Below are 11,414 nucleotides of genomic sequence, written 5' to 3'. Positions count from 1 at the left end.
ATACAATGTGTTAATTATTGAAACTGTCCTACCAATTTGGTTTGAAACTGTCTCATTGCTATTTGTTTCTCAATAAAATTATGGAAGGAAAAAAAAATACAAGAGCAATAAAAATAAATAAATAAATAAAAAGATCATCTAGTGATTTATAGAATAAAATGTTCAAATGCAACTAATTTGTGATGGATAACAAAACTATAAGAGGCTTATATTTTGAACTATAGTGGATTGACTAACTATAACTTTTTTCCACCAGCACTGCTGGTCAGTGATAAAGGGTTTGTGTGGCATGCACGGGACCCTGAGTTCAATCTCAAGTGAAATAGAATAAAATAGTGCTCTTGGGACATATTTAAAACCAAAGAGGTAGTTCACCATATAAATCTAAAATCAAAATGAAAAATAAAGTTGCATGTATCAAAAAAAAAAAAAGAAAAAAGAAACTAATCGTTATATTCCTTTGTTTTACTAGCAGTGTGTCTTTAAATTGTTGCCTAAACTAGCCTCTGAATCTTTTTACTAGATGATAGAAGTTATAAATCATAAGTGTGATCTTGTCAACTACAGCTATGGCGAAGCAACTCACTGGCCAAATTCTGGGTGAGTATTCTTGGTAGTTTTTAGGCATAGACCCCTGTCTAATGAAAAGGATTAAATATTTTAAATGACTGCTTTGAACTTTGCAGTGAACAAATGATAGTTGTCCAGTTATTGAGTAACATATCTCCAGCACCCCAGGCTGCCAAGGCCACGTCACATCTTCGACATCAGTGCCAGTGTCACTCAGCACTCAGGCCAGAGCCTCCCTTCCCAGGACGTTGTGGGCTGGGGTTGCACACCCGGTGGCTCTTCTGAGACTTGCAACCATCCAGCCCTCTGATCTTCCAGTGCTGGCTTCACTCCACCCTCACTTGTCAGCCATTTAGTTCCAAGGGGCAGCCCCTTACTGCACTTACTCATCCCACAAGCACCTGAACACTCCTGGAGTGGCCTTTAGTGGACAGACCCTCAGACTCGCTGCAGCCCTGCCGTTCCTGCAAAGCTTGCTGCTGGCTGTGTGTATTCGCTGCCTCCACTTGTCCCATCTCCTCATGTCCCCTCCACTGCATTGTGCCTCGCATCCCCAGGCCTCTTCTCCCTGTGTCATTAGTTTGCTCTAGACTTAGTGTTGTGTCCTTGACCTGATCTTACCTTCCCTTATCTCTTTTGCTTCATAATATTTGAAATTTTATTTTGAATATTAACATTTTGACACTCTCTGCCCTATTCCTAGCACCAGGCTTTTAGAATACAGCCATCAGCTATTTCTTTTGCAGTTGAATAAGGTTCCACCAGCTGGAAATTGTAGCTGGGCATGGTGGCACATCTTTTGATGCTGGCTCTCTGGCAGGCTGAAGTGAAAAGCTTGCAAGTTAGAACAGAGATTTGTAAGACCTTGTCTCAGAATAAAAATAAATAAAAGGGCTGAGGAGGTAGCTCAGTACCAAAATTCTGCCCCCAGTACCATAAAAAGAAAAAGATGAAAATTTTCTCAACCTAACCCTTGTAATTTGCTGCTACCGGATTTAATTTTCTCAAATAACTAGTACTGAGGTTCTTGTGAGGTACAGCTTTGCTGCCCTTGTGACATGCACATAGTCATTCTTAAATAAAGTTATTCATTAATGCACTTATGCCTTCTTTTGCCTGTTTTTCCTCACTTATTTTCTCCTTTCACTTTTAATCTTTTAAGGTCATCTTTGCCTAGTATTCTTTCTTTACTTGGATATTCACACCTAGGACTGTCAAGGACCATTTGGTCTTGTGCTTTTGTACCTTAACTCCATTCTCATCTTCGTAGTCTAACTTCATCTCTGTTCATTAATCTCAGTAAGTGCTCTGCCACTCAGCTATATTCCTAGCCTCTACCCAGATTTCTTACATCTTAAAATAGTACATCCTTCTAGTGCCACATGCCCGCTTTATCTCTGCCACTAAAGGTGCCAGTTACTGCTAATGTCTTAGTACGTTGTATTACACTTTAGCATGTAACGTATTGTACCTAGCGTTTTCTACATATTCAGTCTGGCCCCATGACTCCTCCCTACACTAACCCTAATGAGAGCACATCCTCTGGAGTTGGTACGTAGCACTCCACCGAAACGGACGCCCTGGGGAAGACTGACTGAGCACCTCCAGCTTGGGAAAGTGCCCAGGTGCTCTTGTGCCTACCCACTTACACAGGGCTGCTGGCTCAGTTCTTTTTGTTTGTTTGTTTGGTTTTTTTAATGTATTTAGTACAGGGTCTCACTACACAGTTTGGACTCATAGTGATCCTGCTGTTTTCAGCCTCCCAAGCGCTGGGATTACAGGCATGCACCACCGCACCCATTCTTAATCACTGTCTTAGTGCGCCCCAGAGGCAGAGCCAGTACAGCATGCTGGGGATCCAGCCTGGTCCCTGTGCACTGAACTGGCTTGGTCCTGCAGTTTGCATCCTATGTTACAATTTGCTTTTATGTAAAAAAAGTCTCTCTTTTTCAGGAGGATTTGTGAAGTAATTAATGAAGCAGTGTGGAAACATAATATAATTTATGTTTCAAGCGCTGGAAATAATGGACCATGCCTTTCGACAGTAGGTTGTCCGGGTGGAACCACATCAAGTGTGATAGGTTAGTTTCCTGGTTTCGAAATACAGATGTTTAAAAAGTGGTTATTCCAATCACTTGCTATAATCACAGGCCACAATCAAATGTTAACTGTACCACTCTGAGTACAGTACACTGCTGACCATTAATAGTCTAGGAAGAGAACCAATGTATGTTCAATTTACTATAATTTTAAAAAGACTGGAATAAGTGGTTTAATGGAAGTATAGATGCTGTCTTTGTACGCTGTTATATAACCCATGTAAGAATCCTGCTAATTAAGTCTTTATCGTTCCATTTACCTATCCATCTCTTTCTACAAGCGAGAAAACTGACGTAGATACTTGTGCATAACCGATTTACCCACACGAACAGTGGATTTCATTGGGAGAATCAGGGTCCATTAGGCGTATTTTTAATCCTTTGTTAATGACAGATCTGCCCTACAGGTGTTGGTGCTTACGTTTCTCCTGATATGATGGTTGCTGAATATTCACTGAGAGAGAAATTACCTGCAAATCAATATACGTGGTCTTCTAGAGGCCCAAGGTAGGTGCATGGCACCTTTGTATATATTTATTAAACTAGTTTAAGAGGTTGTAAAGGGCAGAGTTTTCAGTGAGAACAAGGGAGGGCCTTATTTTGTTTTGTTTGGTATTTTAGGGAAGGGTCTACAGGGTGTTCAGGGATTTGTAGATCGGATTTGTAGAGATCCACCTGTTTACAGCCTCCTAAGAGCTGGATTATAGGTGAGCGCCACCACGCCCAGTCTCAATTGCCATCTCAGCGCAGGGATGGGGCTCATACAGCAAAGGGCTGTGTTTTAAATAATGCTGATATTTGAACTTTGGTGAAATAAAGGTCCTCAGCTTTCACAAAGCATCAGTTATGGACCCTGCATACCTAAGTGCTGTACATATAACATATTTTGAATGTTTTGTGTAGAATTCATAAACCGAAAGTTCTGTTGACAAGTGACACTCATCTGTTTTGGTCCTGCCATCTTCTGAACTATAGTTCTCTGATTTTAGGAAATGATTATGTTTCTCTGGACTTAGTCCTAATTTTTATAATCACTCATTCTGACCAGTGAATACAAGCACGCTCTGGAAAATAAAACCTATTTTAATTCATGCCTTCTTTGGAGTTGATTTCAAAGAACTTGGTACAGCAATTACTGCAGTGGGAGGTATGCCCTGGGAGACATGAAAAAAGTTTGTGGTCTGGATTGAGTGAGAATGCCATTGTTGAGGGCACAGCAAAGGAGGAACAGTCACAGGAAGAGTTGGAGGAGATGACACTGGGGCTGTTCTTGAAGAACTGGTAGATGTTGAGAGAAAGGGGAGGTTGTGTGTGCAGAGCAGGAGCCCAAGGGTAAGCGGGTGTTAGTAGATAGCTAGCTTATCACACTAAGCTGCTTCGGTGGCACTGAGGAGATGAGTGTGTGAGGTATAAAATAGATGGTAAAAGAAACTCCAAAAGGTACGGTTAGAAAATTGGCTGGCAAAGCAAATATGATAATATTAAATTCTATGCATTGTATCTATCTACCTTGTTCATTTTAAAGAGTAAGCTCACTTCATTAATTATAAACTATTGATTTATCAACTAGTTATATTGTTTTGTTCTCTTCCATTTTGTTTTTGAAATAGAGTCTCACTGCACAGCTCAGGGGCTGGGCTTCAGCTCTCTGTGCAGCCCTCCTCTTGCATCTACCTCCCGGGGGCTGGGAGCATAGACATGCACCATGGCGCCTGGCAGAAAGATTGATCTTGTACCAGTGCCATGAGCTGCCTTCCTTAGCCCAGCTAATGCCACTGGAGAAGAGTGAATAGGAGTTAAAAATTAGAAGAGGTTTATATGGTTTATGTTCAATTAATAAAAGTCTTAAATTATTAAATGTGTTGCTTTTAAAATTGATTTTAAAATATTAAGTTTCTGTTACAGTCAGCACAAAAACAAATTATTAGAGCATGTTTAAGCCACCCTTTTCCAATCACTTGCCATAAATGTTCTAAGAATTCTTCGCGGAGCTGGGAGGGTAGTCCTATGGTAGAGTCCATGCTTAGTATGCATGTGCCCTGCCTTCAATCTCCATTATCAAAGAAGAAAACAGAAAGTGTATAAAGAATTATTTTAAGTAAATGGCAGAAGGTTTGTGAATTATAAGGGAAGCTTGTATTACAAACATATTTGGGCCCAGACAAATAGCTCAGTGGATTAAAGTTCCTGCAAGCAGGCATAGGGGCCAGGGGTTTGATCCTCGGGCCTGCTGTGCCGGCCCCATTGCCAGAGGCATGCTGAGACAGTAATTGAGGCTAGATGTGCTAGCACGCCTGTAATCCCAGCTCTTGGGAGGCTGTAAACAGGTGGATCACTATGAGTCCGATGTAGTAGTGAGACCCTGAACACCCTGTAGACCCTTCCCTAAAATACAAAACAAAACCAAACATATTCATAAACCAGTTGCACAGTTTAAGGACTGAACTGAGTGAAATTGGTATTAAAACATACTCAAACCATTTGCTCTAAGAGTTGAATTTATGTCATGTTTATTAATACATGTGAAATGCCATTGCAAATACTTGGTCAAATTATTAGATTTGTCTATTAGACTGTAAAATATAGAATGGACTAATGGTCATTGACACATTTTATAGTGCTTTTGAAAACTATTATCCCTCCATAAGCATCAACCATCAGACATTCAGCATCTGCTTCGTTTCCTGGTGTTTCCTAGTGTGGCATATCTGTTAAAGACAGATTATTGGATAACATCTGCATAAGTGGGCTGAATTGTTGGAATTGTTATATGTGGTAATTTGAAAAGAAAGTACCACTAATTTTTTTTTTTTTAACTTTTAAGGAAATTTTTTTTTTTTTAATTTAGGACAGGGTGTACAGGGTCTCCCTGCGTAGATGGAACTCAGTGATCCTCTTTTTTACAGCCTCTGAAGTGCTGGGATTACAGGCACATGCCACCTTGCCCAGTCTCAAAGGCCATCACAGAGGGCCTGGGAATTGAACTCCCTGCCCCTGCATCTGCCTAAGCAGGTGCTTTAATCCACTGAGCTATTTGACTGGCCCTTTGACAGTTTATTAAACATTTGTAGAGTACTCATTTAAAGACTTGGGAATGTTCCCCCACCCCCAGATACTAGGACTTGAACTCATGATCTCACGTGTGCCAGGCAAACACTGTGCCACTGAGCTCTATCCCAAGCCTTAGGCATACTGTATGACTGTTAAGTGCTGCATATGCTAGTGACAGACCAGTAAAGGGCAGTGGAAAGTAGTTCATATTCATGAGTCTTTGCAGTTAATTTCTTCTACTTATAGAATGCCTAGTGTTCATTTTGAGCATTAGTAGGTAAGGTACATGGTGCAAAAAAGAACGTAGAAATCATTCTAAGTCTCGACATGTGCCTTGCTCTCAGTGCTCTGTGAAAATGTGAAACCAAATTGCCCTCATATGTCTAGCCAAGACTAAAAACTTTACTCATCTGGGGGAATTATTATAGAGGAGGAGGCCATGCAGTAGTTTTTCTGAGGAAGTATGTATCATTATGTGATTTCTTTCCTTGGGACAGAGAATGATTTATTTATTTAGTTTTTATTTTTGGCTGGCTCAGGCTGCCTTAAGGGCCGGTCTGGTAAGGCAGGTGGAGGTGGGGATTGAGCCGCAGTGTCCTGGGCCTGACTGCATTTGCATGAGCAGGCGCTTAAACAGCTGAGCTAATGAGCAGGCCCCCATGGGACAGGATAGAGCATGTGTTAAATGACAATGTGATCAAGAGTTGTAGCTCATTAATCTTGGCTCCCTGAAGCCCTCCTCTGCATGGTCCTGTTAAACTTGAGCTGTCCCGAGGGGCCACATGCAGTCCTGAGAGATCCGTCTGAATGGAGGTGCACTGTAGGTGTACGGTATGCAGCTGTGTGTTAAAGACTTAGTCCAAAGAAGAACGTGCTCTAGCTCCATTTCCTGGCAGTTACAGGCTATGAACACTTAGGATGTGTCCTGCTAAGTAAAATGGAGTTTTAAATTGACTTGTTGCTTGTCGGTCCTTTTAAATGTAGCTTTAGATAACTGTAAATTACATATTTGACCCACATTATGTTTCCATTTTACTATACTAGACTTTAAACAAGCTAAAAAAAATTTTTATGGAGAAAAGTACCTTTATCCAGTAGTAGGAGCACTTGTTTGACTAAAACCTTTGAGCTGCCACGTATAAGCCCAGATACATGCAAGTGATTTCTCGCCACCTGATGGGAAATAGCTGTGCTTGGTGTTTTACCCCCACTGATTTTTTACAGTAGCAGTTTTTGTCATTTAGCTTTTTTACAGCGCCATTATTTGGAATGCTTTCGAATAATTCACAGTATTAGGATACAGTTGATCTGACCAGTAGCCTTTTAGGCGTGCCTGTCAGTGTCCACCATAAGCAGACTTTAACGGCTTTTCCTTTCCTTTAGTGCGGACGGGGCCCTTGGCGTGAGCATCAGCGCACCGGGAGGAGCCATTGCTTCTGTTCCTAACTGGACATTGAGGGGGACCCAGCTGATGAACGGGACGTCTATGTCTTCCCCCAATGCATGTGGAGGCATCGCCTTGGTACTTTCAGGTGAGGTCGTCACTGACTACTGTCCTCCCTTATTGCAGCTTGGTGGCTTCCATAACTTCCCCAGCTCTGACCTGCCTGCGTGCTAGAATCAGCCAGGAAGCTTTTAATAGATACTAGTCTCTGAGATCCAGGTTCACAGATTCTGATTCTTGGGTAATTGGATTTTTTAGGGTTTTGTTTGATTTTTTTTTTCTGAAGCTCTCTGGTATTTGTAACTTGTATCTCAGTTGGAAATTGTTGTCAGAAACCATAGTGTTTGACCAGAAATGTTTTAAGTAAAACATTACTCAGGTGTAGCTAGGTGTCTGCTTCATACATTTATATCACCTCTGCATAGCTTTCATAAATGCCCCAAAGATCAGTCTGTGCACTTGCTTGCTTGCTTTTCTCTCTTTATTCTTTCTTTCTTAATTTTTCTTCCTTCATTTCCTTTCCTTTCCTTTTTCTCTCTTTCTTTCTCTTTCTCTTTAATGTATTTAGTACAGGGTCTCACTACACAGGTCAACTTATAGTGCTTCTCCAGTTTCAGCCTCTCAAGTGCTGGGATTGCAGGCATGTGCCACCATGCCTCATGCCCCGAGGGCCTGTTCAGCACAGCATGTGGGGTCGGAGATCAAATCCTGGTCTCTGTGCGCCATTGTTTTCTGTTGAGTTAGGTGTGTGTGTGAGGCTCACAACTTGAGTCCGACTGCTCAGTGTGAGTGTGGAAACACAAGACGTGAAGTAGAGAGGTTACATGTCATCGTACTGGAAGGAGGAAAAGGGCTTCAAGATGTAAAGTATCTCAACACTTTTGTTTCTTGACTTTAGGTCTGAAAGCCAATAACGTTGACTATACGGTTCATTCAGTAAGAAGAGCCCTAGAAAATACTGCAGTGAAGGCTGAGAATATAGAAGTATTTGCCCAAGGACATGGTATTATTCAGGTACTGTCAGTGTGGAAAGCTGGTTCTAAGGCCAGTCATTAAGATAGTGTTTTAGATATCGCTGGGTAATAATACTGCAACTATTCAACATTTATTAATTGTAGGTTGTATGGCTGTATATCTGTAGGCACAAAGGATACCCAAACACATTTTGTAGTACAGACAGATTTGTTGTGCTAAGATGCAGAAACATGAAGAACATACACAAGTTTCAGATTTAAAGCAGAAAAGTAAAAGAAAAGCTGGTCAGTTATAATGGTACGTGGGTCAGTGTCTACATTTGGTCACTTGAGATAACAGTTTGAAGGATGTGTGACACAGCAGGTTTTCCCCCAGTGGTAACTGGACTGGTCTTTTGAATAAGACTATAGAATTGCCCTCTTTGCTGAGCTATTGACAGTTTAGAGAACTGTATATAGAAACGAACTTTTGCGTATGTTTTGCTAATTGAAAGATAGATGGGTAATTGGCAATGAAGTATTGTCTTGGCTCAACCATGTATGTCTTCTTGCTTATATTCTTTCATTTAGGTTGATAAAGCCTACGACTACCTCGTTCAGAATACATCATTTGCTAATAGATTAGGCTTTACAGTTACTGTTGGAAGTAACCGCGGCATCTACCTCCGAGACCCTGTTCAAGTGACTGCACCCTCAGATCATGGTGTTGGCATCGAGCCGGCATTTCCAGAGAACACTGGTAAGCAGTAGGCCACTGGGAAACAGACATGCCCCATTTTGCTTCCCAGGCATGGTACATGGTCTAGAAATACTCCATTGTTCTGGGTAGGCAGTGTATTGTTTTAAAAGTGACAGACTTGAAAATACCAGGGCGGTTAGGAATCTCAGTCCCATGGCCATTCCCTTAGCATCTGTACTACTGTGGAAGTCAATTGGGTGGTCCTTGGGTGACCCACAGTTTATGAAACTCTTAGTAACATAGCAAATTCCTGTTGTCTCCCCATTTTACTATGAGCATATAAGATAGGTTTTTAGTGAGTGTAGGGCCTAAGAGCAGCCAAAGAGAACTGCAGCGCGTTTAGGTGTAAGATGGGCATCCCTGGGTTTGCCTGTCTTCAGATGCTGTTATCTGCAGATAGTAATTTAAAATACCCACTGAAACACCACATTTTATGATGTAGCAGTGTTTGCTAGAGGTATGAGTAGGTCTCATGAGTGTACTAGAAGATTCTGTGTTTGTTTTATTTGAAGCTAGGGTTTTGGATGTTCGTGTCTAGGCCATTTTACCGCTGCCCACACTAACCTGCTAAATTATCTTTATAAAGCTTGAACTTTTTAAAATGGAAAAAAAATTGCTAATTTTAATTTTTGGTCTTTTTAATGCCAGAAAACTCTGAAAAAATATCCCTTCAGCTTCATTTAGCTTTAACTTCAAATTCATCTTGGGTTCAGTGTCCCAGCCATTTGGAACTCATGAATCAGTGTAGACACATAAACATACGTGTGGATCCCAGAGGCTTGAGAGAAGGATTACACTATACAGAGGTATTGATGTCTTCATTCTTTTTTTTTTTAAATATATTCCACTGTTTATTTATTTATTTATTTTTTACATTTGTTTATTGTGTGGGTGGGTGGCCAGCTCAGCCCACCAGGGGGCGGGGCTGACTGGCATGTGGTGCTGGGGGATCGAACCGTGGTCCCTGTGCTTTGCCAAGCTTGTTCCAAGTAGGTGCCTTAGACCACTGAGCCATCTCTCCAACCCCTCTTCATTTTTTTTTAATGTGTAATGTTTGAGAGTTAGGAGCAAACCATGCCCCACTTGTGTTTGTGGTGTATTATTTTCTTGTAAAGGAACAACTAGACCTTTACATTTGCTAGATTTTATAGCTCTTTTAAGCAGTCAGTACTTTAAGAATGTCATATTACATCCTTACTTAAAGGAGACAAGGAAGAGAAGCAAAACTGTAAGACTTTCCAGTTAGGTCTTCCCTATAATTTGTCTTTCGTTTAATTCAGGGGAATCCCAGTTCTAGTTACCTTTAATACCCAGATGAAGAAAGGATCTGTTAGACATAAGGTAGTTATTAGGAAACACAGAATGGTGTAATGGTCTCTACCTCCAGTCGTGTCTGCAGTGTTAGTTTGAGCCATTTTGCAGTTGAGCATAGTTATGAGTTTGTACCTGTCAGCTCATATTCCCATTAGTCTCAGTCAATTAGTGTAAATGTTTTTGTTTGAGCTTTCTGGTATTGTTATGTGCTCACGTGTCTAAATACCGATTGCACCTTATATGTATTTTAACATTAATTCATTTAGTAACTAGGGTGTGCCATTTGATTGCGTATTTACAAGTGCGTTTGTGGCTGTTGAAACATGCCCTTCTTGTTTGCAGGTGTGTGGCTATGACATAGCCTCCCCTAACGCAGGCCCTCTGTTCAGAGTTCCAATCACCGCAGTTATAGCAGCAAAGTAAGTGAGAGGTTTTTCATAGCTTGTTGTTGCATCTGGGTTGTAAATGGTTATTTGTTGAATAATGTGGACTTTTTAACAGATGATGGGCCAGAGCCCTGTAATGAGAGCTAAGTTCTGCTCCCAGCTAACATGAATTTTGGGTGTCATGCTGCCAACCTATTACCAGAACAGATCATCCTGGCACCCACCCGACCCTCCACAGAAAGTACCTCTGACAAGTTGCTGCTGCTGACCTTGCCTCACCTTCATTTACCTGTGTCCTTTAGGACCTGACAGTGTTACTTCAACCTCTGCCACCCTGTCCTGTGTCCCTTGTATCTGGGATGACCTTTTTCTGTCTCTTCTACTGTCCAGTCACCTTCTGTCTCCAGACTCACACCTGTGCGTGTTGTTCTCCAGATCTCTGTCTGGAACCAGAGATCTAAGGTTCACTTGTAATACAGCACAATTGTCGATCAGTATGGCTCCCAGAGTCAAGTTCAAGCTCCGTAAAATAGCAGTGACCTGTTGATAGCTCCATCTGGTGCCCTGTCGTTCTGTAGACCCAGTTCCACATTTGGGGCAGCTTTCTGTTCTGCATTCAGGTTTCCTTGAGTTTTGTGCATAGGCATAGTGGCTTCCTTTGCTTCAAGTGACCAGATTCCTTCCAAGTCATCATGAATGGAGGGCGTCCCTTCCTTTTTTTTTTTTTTTTTTTAAAGTTTTATTGATAAACAGCAATGAGACAGTTTCAAATCAAATCAGAAGTACAGTTTTAACAAATAATACACTGCATATATTCTTCTTAGTGGTTAATTGCTG

The 11,414-nt window shown here is 41.3% G+C and overlaps 1 protein-coding gene across 1 annotated transcript in view; it reads left to right on the top strand.

Moving 5' to 3' along the window:
- Positions 1-11,414, top strand: part of Tpp2 (tripeptidyl peptidase 2) — a 101,297-nt gene that overhangs the window by 32,226 nt on the left and 57,657 nt on the right. The window contains exons 8-15 of the mRNA XM_023715193.1: positions 524-600; positions 2,524-2,651; positions 3,077-3,176; positions 7,104-7,252; positions 8,063-8,178; positions 8,709-8,877; positions 9,526-9,683; positions 10,534-10,610. Of these exons, the coding sequence (XP_023570961.1) occupies positions 524-600; positions 2,524-2,651; positions 3,077-3,176; positions 7,104-7,252; positions 8,063-8,178; positions 8,709-8,877; positions 9,526-9,683; positions 10,534-10,610 (974 nt within the window). The remainder of the gene's footprint in view (positions 1-523; positions 601-2,523; positions 2,652-3,076; positions 3,177-7,103; positions 7,253-8,062; positions 8,179-8,708; positions 8,878-9,525; positions 9,684-10,533; positions 10,611-11,414) is intronic.

Source organism: Octodon degus, unplaced genomic scaffold (genome assembly GCF_000260255.1).
Source record: "Octodon degus isolate 3935 unplaced genomic scaffold, OctDeg1.0 scaffold00039, whole genome shotgun sequence".
In the NCBI taxonomy this organism is placed as follows: Eukaryota; Metazoa; Chordata; class Mammalia; order Rodentia; family Octodontidae; genus Octodon; species Octodon degus.
This window is presented reverse-complemented; position numbering and strand designations above follow the sequence as displayed.